The 16,409-nt window shown below is 45.4% G+C and overlaps 2 protein-coding genes across 6 annotated transcripts in view; one reads left to right on the forward strand and one right to left on the reverse strand.

The window, feature by feature from the left end:
* The first annotated feature begins 7,495 nt into the window (after window positions 1-7,495).
* On the forward strand, window positions 7,496-15,384 carry HYI (hydroxypyruvate isomerase (putative)). The gene is made up of 8 exons (XM_048497165.1): window positions 7,496-7,820; window positions 8,723-8,834; window positions 9,440-9,554; window positions 11,389-11,467; window positions 11,778-11,827; window positions 12,148-12,217; window positions 12,422-12,556; window positions 12,855-15,384. Exons 1-8 carry the CDS (start codon window positions 7,619-7,621, stop codon window positions 12,926-12,928), a joined length of 837 nt encoding a protein of 278 aa, XP_048353122.1. The 5' UTR covers window positions 7,496-7,618; the 3' UTR covers window positions 12,929-15,384.
* Window positions 13,835-16,409, reverse strand: part of SZT2 (SZT2 subunit of KICSTOR complex) — a 92,667-nt gene continuing 90,092 nt past the window's right edge. For all 5 annotated transcript variants that reach the window (XM_048497163.1, XM_048497159.1, XM_048497161.1 and 2 more), the window contains exons 70-72: window positions 16,270-16,386; window positions 15,812-15,880; window positions 13,835-14,457 (exon numbers count right to left, since the gene is read on the reverse strand). In XM_048497163.1, coding sequence (XP_048353120.1) covers window positions 14,314-14,457; window positions 15,812-15,880; window positions 16,270-16,386 — 330 coding nt within the window. In that variant the 3' untranslated portion in view covers window positions 13,835-14,313. The remainder of the gene's footprint in view (window positions 14,458-15,811; window positions 15,881-16,269; window positions 16,387-16,409) is intronic.

Genomic DNA, 16,409 nt, shown 5'->3' on the forward strand with positions numbered 1-16,409 from the left:
CTACTTTGAAGGAGATCCTCCATAGTGACAGGGCCAGGGAGCAACACTAATTGGAGTGCTGGCATTTACAGGCTGCTGCCTATTACTGCAGACAGCACTAGGTGCCATGGATTAACCAGGTGCCCTGGAGACCCAGTGAGTTACACTGTCACCACCGCTTCCACGCTTGGCTGTCATGGTATCGCTGTAATGAGCTAGAGAAGGGCAAGCTGGGCTGTTTCCATGCTCCTCCCCCTCCCCTCCGAGCTGGGTACGGATGAGCAACAGCATCTCTGAGCACTCAGTGGTATAATTAGTGCTAGGGGCAGGTGAGGTGCCCAGCCCTGCTAATGAGCAGAGCCTGAGGCTCTTTCATTCTTTCTGGAGCCTGCAATCTGGGCACAATAAGAAGGCTGGCTTGCATGGAGCACGGCCAGTGACGTACTGAACCTATGTTAATGGTGCATGGGTGCTCTCACTGGAAAGAAACAGAAGGTGAACAAGGCTCTTCCAAGATGTCATAATGAGACAGTATTCTGCAAATATTTATAATTAATATATCTATAGTATACCATGGAAAATGGCAGCCTGTGATGGCCACTTAAGATGATCTTGCAGAGGATACAGAGACAGATTTTGAGGGGGTTATGCCACAAGTTAAACTGACCAACTTGTTGATCAATAATAAGGAGTTGGGTGTTACGGGTTTTCTAGACTTTGTGACCATGATCTGATCGCTTTTGCTCCTAACTTTTTGCCTACATCTGTGGCTGACATCTTCAGAAGTATGTCATGGTAAGATGTGTTTCTCTCCATGACATGCCTCCGAAGATGCCAGCCACAGATGCAGATGAAACATTAGGAGCAAAAACTACCAGACCATGGCCACAAAGCCCAGAAAACCCACAACAGCCAGAAGATTTCAGCTATGAAAACCTTTAACAGTACATCAAACCAAGGAGTTATGGATCAATGTATTATAGATGGGAATGGTTGTGGTGGGTTTTCCGGGCTGTGTGGCCGTAGTCTGGTGGAAAACCCACCATAACCAGTTGAATCCGACCGTGAAAGCCTTCGACAATACATGGATGGGAATGTTTCCCTCATCTCCACTGCCAATGCTCCCTGTCCACCCTAGTTATACACTGACCTTGGTTTTTTGTAGCCTGAGCCTTTCCATGTTTCCTCTCTGGATTTCCATCTATTTTTATTATGCATGCCCTTCCCCAAAGCTGCTGCCTTTCATCCAGCTGCCCCCATTTGACATTTATCTTCTTTTAATGGTTGTTCTTTCATTCAGTGCCTCAGCATTCCATCTAGGTTTCTCACTTGTTATTGCATTCCTCCTTCCAGCATTTTTCAGGGGATGCTTTCATTTTATAGCTTCTGAGGTATTTCATTGGCAGTAAATTGACATGCTTACAAGCTTTCCCCCAATATCAGAGAACAATAGCCCAACCTTGTGTGGTGATGCAAGCACCATACCAATTGTAGTGAATCAATTCGAAACAATACATCCCGGCAAGCTGTTTTGCTAGTTACATAATTATACTGCAGTTATTCCGTCACTGCAGGGGCTCTCATACAATGTCATAATGAGCCTCTCTGAGTCAAGAAAGAAATTGTTTTAACCTCTCTAATGATAATGCAAAAACAAAACAAAAACAAAAGAAGCCCCCCACACAAAAAAACTCACAGCAGATTACTCATTTGTCAATGCTTACTGTAAACCAAGAGGAAATCATGTCCCAAGAAAAGGAGATCAGGTCCACTGAGTGACGTAAGGTTTTTGTGTTCCCCAGGAGAATCAGGGAAAAAGCAACAGAGGCACAACATACGGCAGCTGTTGGTACCTGAACTGGCTGACAAGATTGCCTAGGGCTAAGCATTGGGCTGACAGACCACACTGTACCGCCTAAGGAAAGATTCACCTGCAAACAACATGTGGTAAAACCTCCATTGAAACTGCACTCACTCCTGTTACTCTTGTGAGATCCTCCATCTTCCCCTCTGATTTGTGGTTGGTTGAAATACCATTCTGCTCCATACTGGCATAAGAGGAACTACCATGTGTGAGTAACTACTAGCAAACAGCCATGTCCCTCACTTTCTTTGCTTCTTGATAATTAACAGAATTAACAGGCAAACTCATGGATGGTTACTATTTCATACTATTTTTCTTTGTTTTTCCTAGGTATATGCTGGGAGGGTGGGCTTTTTTTAAGATCAGCTGTCTAAACTGCTGCTATATTGACAGCAGGCGACCAAGCATAGTGCCAAGAGACAGTGGAGAGATAGTGAAGGTGGTCTGTGGACAGGTGGCATTGATTGGCCAAACTGAGTTTAGAGGTTCCAAGTTGCTAACCACAGCCTTCTATGCTCTCTGTATTGTTAATATAAGGAGACAGTTGATAAACATATACAAGATTATATGGGACAATATGCAGTGGTGGGATTCTAATAATTTAACAACAGGTTGTTTACAAGCACCATTTTAACAACCGGTTCTGCTGAAGTGGTGCAAACCTGCTGAATCCCACCAGTGACAATATATCTCCTGCTAGTTCGCAACTGCTGGAAAAAAATTCTGTAGTGTTCTATAGTGTTCTCTGGAAAATATTTTGAAAGCCTAAATAAACTGCATTGCCTGTTGCCTTCCTCTTGGATTCTTTTTGATGTCCCATCTATATCCTACCTATGTGACATAACAGTCTAAAGCAACACCTAGCTCCCTCTGCTTCAATTTATGGCAAACTACTGGGGCACACATATAATTTCTGGAACATACAGTACTTTTGTTACCTGATGAACAATGAACATATAAAGTTATGAAATGGTGTTGTTGGAAAGTGGAAATTTCATGTTTTGTACTATCAAATCTAGAAGGTAATACTCTAAAATCATTGTGTGTGTATATAAATTGCTGCCAAGTTGCAACCGACTCATGGCTCCCCCAGTAAGGGGCTTTCAAGGCAAGTGAGAAGCAGAGGTGGTTTGCCATTGTCTTCCTTAGTAGTCTCGCTTCCAAATACAGACCTTGCTTACCTTTCAAGATCTGATGAGATCAGGCTATACCATGCCACCTTCTCTTCCCTAAAACAGGTGGAGAGAATATGAATTTAAAATATGTGATGGCATTTTCTAGTTTTTACAGTTAATTCTTTCTATTGACTATATTAACTGTAATTAATACAGTCTATAATTTGCAGACTGTTTAATTATAGACTATTTCTATTTATGTGTTCTGATCAAACACACAAATACATGTTCCAGAGGACAATCTAGATAAAGTAATGTGAAATAGGTTTTGCTAAACTGGCAGCAGCAGCAGGGTATTCTTGAACTAAAATATCTATGGAACAAGGGAGAACGATAACTCAGTGTTATGGTTGGGATCCATACATGTGAGAATACCCGGTGCTGTTGACAAGCAATAGGGGTAGGCTCTCAAATCTTGCTTCTGAACTCCCAGAAGTATATCGGATTTCACAGCTCCAGGGGCCCGAGCCAGCAGTGCTCTTGTTCTGTTCTTATGAATTAAAGTTGTCATTATGCAGAGGATTGAAGGGTTTGGGTTTTGGTCTGCAGTGATTCTTAAAGAATCGCTGCAGCTATATTGTTGCAAACAGTACCTTGCAGCTTCATAGCTGAGGCTGTGCCAAGACAGGTGCTTCCTCTGTTGCTACTGACCTGAAATAAGCATTAAATTTGATAAAGAGGATGCTATGTTGGAAGGAGGAGCAAAGCTACATGCAGGGATTGTGTACAGACCCTGGAACAATTCTGTGTTTGGATTTCATTTCATTCTGGTGCTCTTGAACTCCTGATCTGCCATGTGAACTAATAAGGATCAGCTATGGGACTAGCATCATCTATGACTTGTAGGCATCAGGTGTTCTGAATGAGCCCATCTGGCATTTCAAAAATCCTTATCTAGAAGCACCATAATACAACATCTCTCATGTCCCCCAGCTTCTTCCCTCCTGGGCTGTATTCTAGCTGACTTGCTGCTGTTATATAGTAAATAATAATTGCAACGCAGAACACATCACTTTGGAACAGGCCCATTTTTATTAGTCTGCAATGCCTCTGTCTGTGCTGAAGAAAGAAAAAATGGGGCAACACAAAGGCAAGGCAAAGCAGAAGAGCCAGTGCCCCAAAAGCCATTCCTGTCAGTTCTGGGTAATAAAAATAAGGTCTCCGGGATGCAGAAATTCACCAGGGATTTCAGTGGATGGTTGGTGTTTGATGTATGAGGCGAGTTAAATTGGTATCAATAAATACTAACCCTGGAATGACATTCTTTAATTATCAGCGCAGATTATACATCACTTCAAAGCAAACAAACAGCATGCATCGGGCCACAGAGGAGCCGTGCGCAAAATGCAAAGCAGAGACTGGGCAAGGCAATGCCGCAGAGCAGCTAAGAATTGCAAAGTGCATGGTTAGGAGGGTGTGCAATCTTGTGGGGTACTGAGAAAACAGCCATAGGTGCAGTCTTTACAAACATGTCTCTGAGATGCCCTTGACAACAAAACATTTTTGAAAGAAAGCAGGGTGTGTGTATAGGCCTGTCAGGCAGTCATTTGTAGAAAGGAATGGACATGCACCATTCCTGATAATGTGTAGTTTGGCCAAGGCTAGGTTAAGACATGCTGAAGAGCTAAACTATGCCAAGTTTAGGCCCCAGAGCCTGATCAAAAATTATAATTTAGTAATGTATTTAAAGGCCATTCATAATCTGAGCCCGTAAACTGTCATTTACTTAGTTTGTGCATAAATCTGGGTGTTGGCTTGTTTTGGTGAGCTATCTAGGGCTATTGGTTTTCCAGTATGATTGTTTTCTGCTTGTAGCACACTCTAGCCTGAATTACGCAGGCTGGTTGATCTTGGAGTGGTAACGAATTAGATAGATTGAATCGACATAACACACACTACTTAAAGTGCTTTTCAGCCCCTTGCCCACTATAGGTGTTCATGTATGGAAAAACAGAAAAGCAATTTTAAGTGCGCTTGTACCAGGATCCTGAATCAATTTATGGCCATAAAGGAAGGTTGACAAAGGCATTTCAAATTTCTCCGCTTTACAATGTACATGTGATATTGGTCTGTTCCTGTTCTGTGATTTTATGATTTTTCTTTATAAGAGGGTCATGGAATGTGAACCCTCTGGATGAAAGAAACTTGCCTTTTGAAGGAGTTATCTGATTTCCTTACACTTCATACTGCCCTACAAATTTTAACATCTCTTGTGAAAGACAGGAGACCTTTAAAAATTGATACAAAGGGACAGAGAGCAGCGGCAGGTAAATGGCATCTTCTGGAATCCTCTGCAGAAAATGGCTGCTTCACTGTGTCATATTAAAGCCCTGCTTATGCCTGAGGGCTCATTTACTGACCCAGAAAGGTATAGCTGAAATGAACTGGCAATAAGGATTGCTCATGGCTGCAGAGCTGGTCATTCCACAATGAAAGTTCAGCACCTTTCATTTTGGGGACAGAGAAAACCCAGTAAGGACAGAAAATATGGGAACCAAGAAGACTTTTGCCCAGATCTTAGACGTTGGGAACAGTGTCTCCACAGCAGGCAGTGAAATGGCGATTGTGGTGTGTGTGAAAAGGCTGGAGGAACAGAGAAGATGGGAATCTGGGGGGCAGTATTAAGAAATAGTAATGCCTGTTTGCAGACAGTGATGAGGGCATAGGCGGCAAGGTCGACACAGGGATTGTGAGCCGCCATTACCAGGTGAGAGAGAAGGCGGGTAGGATGCTCGCGAGCAGCGCTAAGGGCCCTTAGAAGTGTGTTCAGACGTTCCAAATGAGCTTGACTGTTCTCGGTCTGGGGAAGTCGGTTTTCGATTTGGTTTAAAACGGATTCAGCTCGTGTCGGTACAAAAGTTCTGCAAAAGGAACATAAAGCGATACCAGACTTGCTTGTGAGTCACCCAGAAGGGTTAGAATTATACACAGAGACCCAGGGACGTAGGTATAGATCACACCCGCCTCTAGGGCATGGCCACGCCTCCCCAAGCCCCGCCCCCAGCCTAGCGCTTATAAAAGCAGCTCTCCAAGGCCGGGGATGGCAGACTCCCCCACCCTGCCCCCCACCAGCTGGGCTCCCAGCCGGCATCTGGCAGTTCCTTCTGCCCTCCCCTCTGGGCAGAGGCATAGAGAGAAAATGGACCCCGGTGCAAAATCTGAGTTTTATGCTTCCCCCCCCCCCCCCCCCCCGAGCAGCAACTGTGATGCTGGAATCCACCCCCAAACAGCATCACTTACATTGGTGTTTAAACTAGAGAGCCCAAATTCTCCTGTTAAATCCACCTTAAAGGGAGAATCTGGGATCCCCAGTTAAACATCATTGAAAGTGATGCTGTTTTGGGGTGGATTATCCCCCACCGTGAAACAGCATCACTTTCAATGTGGCGTAGTGGTTAAGAGCAGGTGCATTCTAATCTGGAGGAACCAGGTTTGATTCCCTGCTCTGCCGCCTGAGCTGTGGAGGCTTATCTGGGGAATTCAGATTAGCCTGTGAACTCCCACACACGCCAGCTGGGTGACCTTGGGCTAGTCACAGCTTTTTGGAGCTCTCTCAGCCCCACCCACCTCACAGGGTGTTTGTTGTGAGGGGGAAGGGCAAGGAAATTGTAAGCTCCTCTGAGTCTCCTACAGGAGAGAAAGGGGGGATATAAATCCCAACTCTTCTTCTTCTTCTAAACTGAGGATCTCAGATTCTCCCTTTAAATCCATGCTGAAGGGGGTGGATTTAAAAGGAGAATCTGGGGAAATTTGGGGGGGGTGCCTGCTGTCAGGGATGCAATTGTTAAGCTAGCAGCACCAAACTTTTAGGGTATCTTTAGGAGACTCTCCTAATGATACCACCCAGGTTTGGTGAAGTTTGGTTCAGGGTGTCCAAAGTTATGGACCCTCAAAGATGTAGCCCCATCTCCTATTACCTCCCATTGGAAACAATGGGGGATGGAGCACCCTCTTTGGGAGTCCATAGCTTTGGACCCCCTGGACCAAACTTCACCAAACCTCGGTGGTATTGATAAAAGACTGTCCTGATGATACCTGCCAGGTTTGGTGAAGTTTGGTTCAGGGGGTCCAAAGTTATGGACCCTCAAAGGTGTAGCCCCCATCTTCGATTAGCTCCCATTGGAAACAATGGAGGATGGGGCACCCCCTTTGGGAGTCCATAACTTTGGGCCCCCTGAACCAAACATCACCAAACCTGGGCAGTATCATCAGGAGAGTAACCCAAACAGCCTCTCAAAGTTTGGTACTGCTAGCCTACACAATGCGCCCCCTGCAGGCCAAAAACCGAAAAACACTAAAAATGTTTAAAAACCCACAAACAGGTGGGCGGAGCTTTGGACATGAAGGGGCGGGGGGGGGGGGGGTTTGAACCCGAGAACCCCCGTTACCTACAGATTCTACAACAGCTTATGAGCTTTCATTGCGCGCGGCCCTCCACCGGAGCAGCCGCAGAAGACGCCATGCTGCGGCTCCTCCTCTTCCGAAGCCCAGAACGCGGACTCTGCCTCGACAGCTTGACGCCTTTCCTTGCGAACGGCGCTTGGCCGCGGAAGCCGCCGCCGCCCTCACTCTCGGCCCGTCGCAGCGTCCTGGGGGGGGCATGGGGGTTCCATTGCGCTTCGCCGCCAACTTGGCCTGGATGTTCCAGGAGCAGCCGACGCTTCCCCAGCGTATAGAGGCGGCGGCGCGGGCGGGCTTCCGGGCGGCCGAGCTGGGCTTTCCTTACGCCTGCAGTGCTTCGGAGCTGCGGGCGGCGGCAGAACGGGCCGGGCTAGAAGTGGTCCTTCTCAATACCCCGCCAGGTACCCGCACGTCCGAATTGCCGTCCACTGTCGGACCCACTCTTCCCCTGCCTCCTCTAGAGCCCGCGAATCCCATCACGCCCCTGATCTCAAAATCCGCCCCCTCGCAGGATACGAGGCACCCAAGAGCGCCCTGAGTCACCTTTTCGTTGCTTATGGGAAAGGCAGAAACACACAGGTGAAAGTTTCCTGCCTTTTCCTTTCCGTGCAAGGGGAGGGGACGGGACTTCCAAGTTTTCTGTTCATTTACTTTATCCCGCCTTTCTCCCCAATATGGACCCATTTATCCTCACAAAAACCCTGTGAGGAGGGCTAGGCTGATAGTGTGTGATTTGCCCAAGGTCACCCAGCAAGCTGCCATGGCAGAATGTGGATTCTGCCTATTTTTACAAAGCTTCTAACCATTAAGATAGAAAACTTTGACCAGCCTCACCAACTTGGTTTTACAGTTGGTGCTGACCAGGTGCACCATCTCTCCTCTTGTCCTGTCCACCTTTATCATGATGTCCAGGATAATAATGACTAACATCATACCTACTGCTTTCCCTGTCAGCTTCCCTATATAACCCTTAGTGAGAGCAGTATTTCTGTTATGCTCCAAGCAGTCGCTGGTGCTACCTAGAATTTTTTTTTAAAGTTTCAACCATTCATTATTCATAAATTATCTGAAGCAGGATGAAACAGAGCCCTGCTGCCTTCCAGGGATTCACAATGTCCTCTTGCCTCAAATCTGTGTTCATACGCAAAAATCTATGCATACAGTACTTGCTGCAATAGAGTCAGCAGTTGTAATATATCCCATATCCTTTTCTACCCGAATTTGTTCCCCTCAGGCATAATGTGATTTACCATGTGCCCTGCTACCCTTGAGGCTTGAGACTGTTTACTGCTCTTTTTCTCAGGAAACCAAGAGAAAGGTGACATGGGCCTAGGCGCTGTGCCTGGCCGCCAGCATGAATTCCGAGAGGCTCTGGCCTTGGCAGTGCAGTATGCCAAGACCCTGCGGTGTCCAAGGTATTATTACCCATAAGATGTATAGTAAACCATTAGTGGGTGAGTTCCTATATATAACACGGTATCAGCCTTGCAGAGTTGTGCTCAAAAGGGAAGTTGCTGTGTGCAGGAATAACCAGAGCAGAATCTTCCTGGGGTTGTTACTTTATTGATGGAACATTCACAACGCTTTCCATTGCATCACAGTGCTGCTGGGGGAATAAAATTATTTTAGCCCCCACCCTTATGCCCCATTCATTTTCTGGATTGATGATTCCAGTTTGATTCTGAACTGCATTCAGTGATAGAACATTGATTAAAAGGTGGTACATGCACTGTAATCGTAAACATTTTAGATTCTCTTGTAACACTTGCACCATCCTGAATGTGTTGGCTGGTCCCATATTAAAAGCCTTGGAGAGTAAGGTGATGTTAGTTATCCGTTGCTAAGGGTCATTTCATATGCCAGTGGACAAGCAGCAGACAGTTTTTGCTGAAGTTGCCCTACAGTAGTTAGGTCTGTTTTGATCTGAGGACAAAGACATCGACTATTTCTGCCTCTTAATCCGTGCCAGAATCAACTGGCTCAATTTCACTTTCACCTTGATCTGCCCCTATGCTTGTAGGATCCACATTCTGGCTGGGCGACTTCCTCTGGGGGCTGAAAGGGAGGCAGTGTCTGCTGAGATGGAAGCCACCTTCATAGAGAACCTCAAATATGCTGTTGACATCCTGGCTCAGGTAGGGATTGGATGGATACAATTAAACAGCCGTGTTTGCTACTTTAAAAAAGGAGGTCAGGCAGGGATTCTGTGAGAATTGGTTTCATAGAATAGGAAGAACTCTCCTGAAAACCAGTCCCATAGAAGAGAAACTTTAAATGGATCATTTGAATGCCCATTCTTCTGTGGAGTCAGGACATCTTGCTTGGGTGATTCCCACCCCTTTCTTCAGGGGGGCATGAATGCAGTGGCGTAGGAGGTTAAGAGCTTGTGTATCTAATCTGGAGGAACTGGGTTTGATTTCCAGCTTTGCTGCCTGAGCTGTGGAGGCTTATCTGGGGAATTCAGATTGGCCTGTGCACTCCCACACACGCCAGCTGGGTGACCTTGGGCTAGTCATAGCTTCTTGGAGCTCTCTCAGCCCCACCTACCTCACAGGGTGTTTGTTGTGAGGGGGGAAGGGCAAGAAGATTGTAAGCCCCTTTGAGTCTCCTGCGGGAGAGAAAGGGGGGTATAAATCCAAACTGTTCTTCTTCTTCCTGTCTCCTGCCGTGAGAGATTCCCTGCTTCAATTCAGGCCTTTCCCCCAGCAGTTAAATATCAGTTCTGACTATAATAATGTCTGCTTACAACTGGTAAATAAACTGACAGAAACAGTAACAGGCTAGTAAAAGCAGAACAAGGAAACAAGAAGAAAAAGATACAGAATAACTCACTAACTCATTAATCACATAGATGATGAGACTTTGAGAGGACCAAGATATCCTCTTGACTCCATGGGAGAAGGAGCATTCATGGTGAATATCGAAGAAGAATTTGGATTTATATTCCCCCTTTCTCTCCTGTAGAAGACGCAAAGGGGCTTACAATCTCCTTTCCCTCCCCCTCCCCCCCAACAAACACCCTGTGAGCTGGTTGGCGCTGAGAGAGCTCCAAAAAGCTGTGACTAGCCCAAGGTCACCAAGCTGGCGTGTGTTGGAGTGCACAGGCCAATCTAGTTCCCCAGATAAGCCTCCTAGGCTTAAGTAGCAGAGCAGGGAATCAAACCCGGTTCCCCAGATTAGAGTGCACCTGCTCTTAACCACTACGCCACTGCTGCTCCATTTTATCCTTACAGAATGTGCACAGGCCTGACCTGATGGATAATGTCCTCGGTTCTGACACCCATCGAGCTGACGTAATGGGCACCAAGAATAGTGTTTTCATTTATAGCCATTTCAGCAGAATGTCCTTGATTGGCTTGAATGCAGGTTTTGGGAGTGCAGATAAGACTTGTGTAAATTCATGTGGGAAAAAGTGTATCTTTTTATAACGGGTAGCACGGTGGATAAGGCTGCCACTTAACATCGATCCCTTGAGGCCTGAACTATGACCCTCTTGTAGGAATTCCAGAATTGTGGAGAGTTGTGGTTTCAGGAAGTCTATGTCCTTCCTCTTGCATCTAACAAATACCTTCCATGTGGTGTTCTATATAGAGGTAGATTCATGAAGCTAGAAGTGTAGAAGTTACTTCTGGAGAATACCCATCCTTAAGAATCTCTGTCACTCAATTTCCAAGCAGTGAGTTTAAACCAGTGGGGGCATGGATGGAATATGGGTCCCTGACTCAATGTATCTGGTTCTATTGGAATAGTCATTGGAGGGACGATGGCTAACTCCTGAAGGGTGAAGAACCATGGAAGTCTTGGCCATTATGGCACCAGCATGATCACCAGGGTTCCCAGCTCTCCAATCCTCTGTAGGAGTTTGTCATTCTGCTGAGCAAGGCAAAAACGGGAAGGAAAGCTCAGTGCCAAGTTTCACCTTCCTTTGCAAGGGCTGCATTCCCATTTGTTTCCTATCTGGTTTTACAGCAAAACCTGATTGGGCTGCTGGAGCCCATTAACAGTCGGATTACTGATCCCCACTACTTCTTGACCACCCCCCATCAAGGTAAGCCAAGGCTTGAGGTGGGGATGGTTCTTTTAGATCAGGGGTCTGCAACCTGCGGTTCTCCAGATGTTCATGGACTACAATTCACATCAGCTCTGCCAGCATGGCCAATTGGCCATGCTGGCAGGGGCTGATGGGAGTTGTAGTCCATCAACATCTGGAGAGCTGCAGGTTGCAGACCTCTGTTTTAGATGTTGTTCCAGGACTGGAAAAAAAAGTTACTGGGACTGTGAGATTGGGAAAGACAGAAGAGTAATGATCCCTTTTTAGAATCCCAATACTGATATTAATTACCTTGTATTCCCTTCAGCTGCTGCCATCTTAAAGAAAGTGGGACACCCGAACTTGAAGTTGCAACTGGTGAGTCCTGCATTTAAGAAGTAGTTCCTTACATTTTAGTTTTGTGCATGCAGCCAAGGCCATGGGCTCAGGTGGCTGATTGGCCCAGCATATGGTCCGTAATTAGAAACCATTTCACAAGTTCATAATCTGCCCCATCACTCTTCCCGTCTTGTGTCTGTAATCAGTGCCCTCTTCAAAACTGGACACACACACACACCCCTTGTGCCTTGGTGTTATGGAGGCACTGGGGAGGCAGTACATTCTGCCAAAGGAATTGTCTGTATTACCTGTTCTGACCTTGAGCCAAAGATCTATACATTCTGATATTTGCTCCACAGGACATTTTCCATTGCCAAATCATGGATGGGAATCTGACTTGGAACCTGGAAACATATTTTCCAATTATTGGTGAGAAGGAGAAGTGGAGTTGAATGCTTAGAAACCATTTTACAAGTTCATACCTTGCCTCTTTATGCTCCCAGTTTTGGGTCTAGTCAGTGCCCTTTTCAGAACTGGAGTCCCCCTTATGCCTTGGTGTTAAAGGTATTTAAGTAAAAGGACTAATGGTAGGTCTAACTGCAGCATGATTTTGACAAATGTCCTCCTCTGCAGGACACGTTCAGATTGCTCAGGTACCGGCACGGCATGAGCCTGACAGTCCAGGAGAACTGGACTTCTCCTACCTCTTCCAGCTTCTGGAATTAAAGGGTTACAGTGGTTATATAGGATGCGAGTATGCTCCCACAGGTAAGCCTTCCTTTGTCCCAGGGAAAGGGGAATTTTAATTTTTAAAATTAGATTTATATCCCGCCCTTTCTTGACTGTGAAGCAGACAGGTCTAGATGGAGATTTTTGGACAGTTCTGAACCCACAAGCAGCATCTCCCCTTGCCTGTGCCTGTCAATGCAGACAGTAGACTCCCAGCTGCTGTTTTCTTGCCCTGGGCATGGGCTTTATGGATGTTTCAAGGCTACGTCAGGCCTTTTTATGGGCTTTGACTCTTGACTTCAGTTCTATTTCATGAATATAATGGCTTCCCTTGTAGGAGACACAGTGAAGGGGCTTGGCTGGCTTCGCTTGTACTGGGAGAGTCATGGCCTGAAAGATGGCAGAAGCTGAGAAGTTAAGCTCTGGGGCTGAGAAACTAAAATAAAATGCATCAAAGACGGAATGAGCCATAACCTCTACTACTGCACGCCAGAATAGAGGAAAACCTGGGCTCAGGGCTGGATCAGTTATCTAAAATGTTTCTTCAGAATATGTCCCTCTGTGGGCACATTGCTGCAGCAGGATGTTGTTGTCTCCTAATAAAGTGGCTATGCTAGTATATTTAGTACTGCTGAGATCCCAGAACTGCTAAAGCTCCACTCCCGTGTCACTTCATGTTTGTGAGCAGATGGCATTCCTCCTCACACTTCTTGTAAGAGGCATACTCTGCCTTGCTCTTTTGGAGTGCAGTGTGTCTGCAGCTGCCCTTTCCACCCCCACCCCTTTCTAATTACAGTTATAAGGGTTAACCATGTAGGAGTGAAAAATTAAGTTTTTACTGATAGATAATACTACAAGCCTGTCTCTGCTTGCTGTAAAGGTTGGGAATAGTTTGCTGCGAGAAAAGAAAGAAGTCCATCTGCCTCCAAACTAAACTCTCTGCTACCACCTAGTGGCCCCTATATGAGATTGTCTGTTTGTATTCCAAGAGGCATCTATAGTTTTCAGATTATGTCTTCATGCTGCTCAGCAGGTTGCTGCTTGAATTTCTTACATCCACCCCCAGCCCTACCTTTGGAGAAGCGTATCTTCACTGCTGTACACTTCAAGGCCCTGGGCTCCCACAGAAGATCTTAATTATATAACTTACCCAAACCAGAATCAGTGACTTTGGAAAATTAACTGACGTAGCTAACAAATCTGCGATAGGAATCTAGCAGTGATCTCACCCACCAACCCAGTCAGATGCCTGAGCAACATTGGTGGTTTTCCCCAGGGACAAAGGCAGCAGCTTGGGGTAGAAGCCAACACAGTGTATTTTACAGTCACAAGTAATCTGCTTTATTTAATTTACTGTACATTCACTTCCTGTAAAACATTCTCATTATTGTGCTGTATCCTCCCACTGCTAAAACCCACCCGGTGAGTCATTCTAAAAAGCAGGGCCAAGACTGCCACTCCATCAGGCTTTTGTCCTGCTGCCAGAGAGCCTAAGGGCAAACATCTAGCACCGACAAAGCCAAGGATGGCCTTGCTCTGTGAAGGTGTGGGATCCACCCTTTCATCTCGGCAGGACAGTCTATGCTCCTGTATCCAGAGCATCCCACTTCCCTCAGTGTTTCCATTCAGCTTAGCCAGCTTCCCTCAAAATGCTTTGTCCTCTCAGTTGGCTGGTTATAATCTCACACTGCCAAAAGTCTTTCTGGGCACCTGCCATCCTGAGTCTTCTCCTTTGGTCCAGCCCCACTGTTTCAGGGTCTGTGCTGCATGTCCCAAATGAGAGGGACCAACCAATACTACAGCAACCCTGTCCAGAGGTTGAAGCAAGCTGTGTTTATGACAGATTCCAGATGGTGGTAAGTGGATACAAGTTGAGGCAATGGGCTCTCACTGTTCTGGGGTTGCACTGGAAATGGCTCCCGAAAAACCACCGTCAGGCTCTGCAAAGGAAGACTGTGAGGGTTATTTGCTTCATTTATAGTTTGTCTTCTAACTGGGAAGGTGGATTACAAATATTATAAGAGCTGTTCAGTTAATCAGCAAGCATAATGAAATACAATAATGCAAATCTAACAGCAAAGATTCTTAGTAAAACAGATTAATTCAGTGAACTGATTGCAGGTATGTGAAAGACTATACAGTCAATTAGAGAACAAAGTACCAAATATGATAAGTCAAACAGCAAAGATTCTTATTAAAGTGATGCAGTGAGACTGGGACTGGAGAACTGAAAAACAACAGAAGCAAACAAACAAAACTATCTGAGGCAGGGGTCTCCAAAGTGGTTGATATTGACCCCTGGGAGTCAATTATTTAATTGATTGATTGATTAATTAGATTTGTATACCGCCCTCCCACGAAGGGCTCAATGGAACTATCCAAGGATTAATAAATGCCCAGGGGTCAAAAGGGGGTCGATTATGAACTGTTGGGGTCAAAAACTGACATCTGTATAAGAAATAAAAATGCATGAAGTAATACAATACATTTAAATTACAACTTATTGATTCATGGCTGGGATGTAACCTTGATCAGATGTTACACGTTGTTATACAAATTGTCTCTCCTTGCATGGCAGGGGGTTGGACAGTTGGACTTGATGGTCTCTTCCAACTCTATGATTCTATGATTCTTTAAAAATATATATTGATAATATTTGTTTATTTTACATGCCTGGGGGTGAATGAGGGATCAATGATTCCATGAAGGGGTAGATGGTCTAAGGTTTGGGGCCCCTGTTCTAAGGTAATGAGATAAGAGCCACGGTATACCAAATCCAATTCATCATCATCCTCATCATCATCCTCATCAATGTAGACAACAAACCTAACAGCAAGATTCTTAATAAAATAATAAAATACTACTAAGAACTGGAGAATTATTCAGAGCAACAAATCAGTCAAGAGGGAAAGTTTATTTCATATAGAAATTGTCTCCTGAGCCGATGCATTACACTATAGTTCTCTTTTAACAATGCTCTCCTGAACAGTTTGGTTTTGTACATTCTGCAAAATGGGGTATCTTGGATGCCCTGTCTCAGATACTGACCAGTAAAATCCCTGGGTTGTCTTTTTCCAGCAGCCACACACAAGGGCAGCAGCTCATGAATGGCAGCAGCTTTTCAAACCAAATCAGAAAGCTGGGCACATTCTGCTCATGGTCAGCTAGCTTAAGTGCCAGAAACATATTTTCCAATGTGTTGGGAAATGTTCTTCATGAGCTCTACAGATTCCCCATAACTATCACTCTCATTCTCCTTTGAACTTGCTGGCCAGTACAAGTAAAATTTCTTACCGTTTTTCCTGAATGGGAATCAAGAAATACAAGAACAAAACAGTCTGTAAATTTCTGGTTCAGCACGACCTACAAAGAGAGAGCAATAGTGCTATCTCAGGAGAGAGCCTCCACATTACAGTGATAAGCAAAAGGAAGCAAGGCACTGTCATGTGACTTGTGGGAGGATCAGGGATTCTGCTTGGGATGACAGGGAGGACAAAAGCAATCCATAAAAGAGATACTACAGGATGACCAGAGGGCTTCTGACAACCTGTACATCCAAACTGAAAAAAACCTCTGTTCAGTGGGATCAACTTTTAATAAAGATGTGAAGAAACATCTTTCCTGGAGGGCTCCTGGGCACCGTTTGGTTTCTGACTGGCCAAGAATGGATTGTCTCTGGGAACACTCATGCAGGGAAAGCTAATTAGAAGACAGAGACCCAGCAGGAAAAAAAGTTGCTGGAAAATCATTACCAGGTACTGGGTGCCAGCATCTGCATTTTGGAAGTGGCGACAGCTCTGTGGGAAACGACTCAGCAGCACCTTGATGAGACTTTGGTACCAGGAGACAGTCATGGTGAGAAAACAGCTCTGTAAGGGACAGAAAAAAGAAG

This window comes from Sphaerodactylus townsendi, linkage group LG05 (assembly GCF_021028975.2).
Source record: "Sphaerodactylus townsendi isolate TG3544 linkage group LG05, MPM_Stown_v2.3, whole genome shotgun sequence".
NCBI lineage: Eukaryota > Metazoa > Chordata > Lepidosauria > Squamata > Sphaerodactylidae > Sphaerodactylus > Sphaerodactylus townsendi.

Coding starts and splice junctions, on each gene's coding strand:
- HYI (XM_048497165.1), top strand. CDS start 7,619: ATGGGGGTTCCATTGCGCTTCGCCGCCAACTTGGCCTGGATGTTCCAG. Junction 7,821..8,722: donor CCTTCTCAATACCCCGCCAG/GTACCCGCACGT, acceptor TCTTTTTCTCAG/GAAACCAAGAGAAAGGTGAC. Junction 8,835..9,439: donor AAGACCCTGCGGTGTCCAAG/GTATTATTACCC, acceptor CTATGCTTGTAG/GATCCACATTCTGGCTGGGC.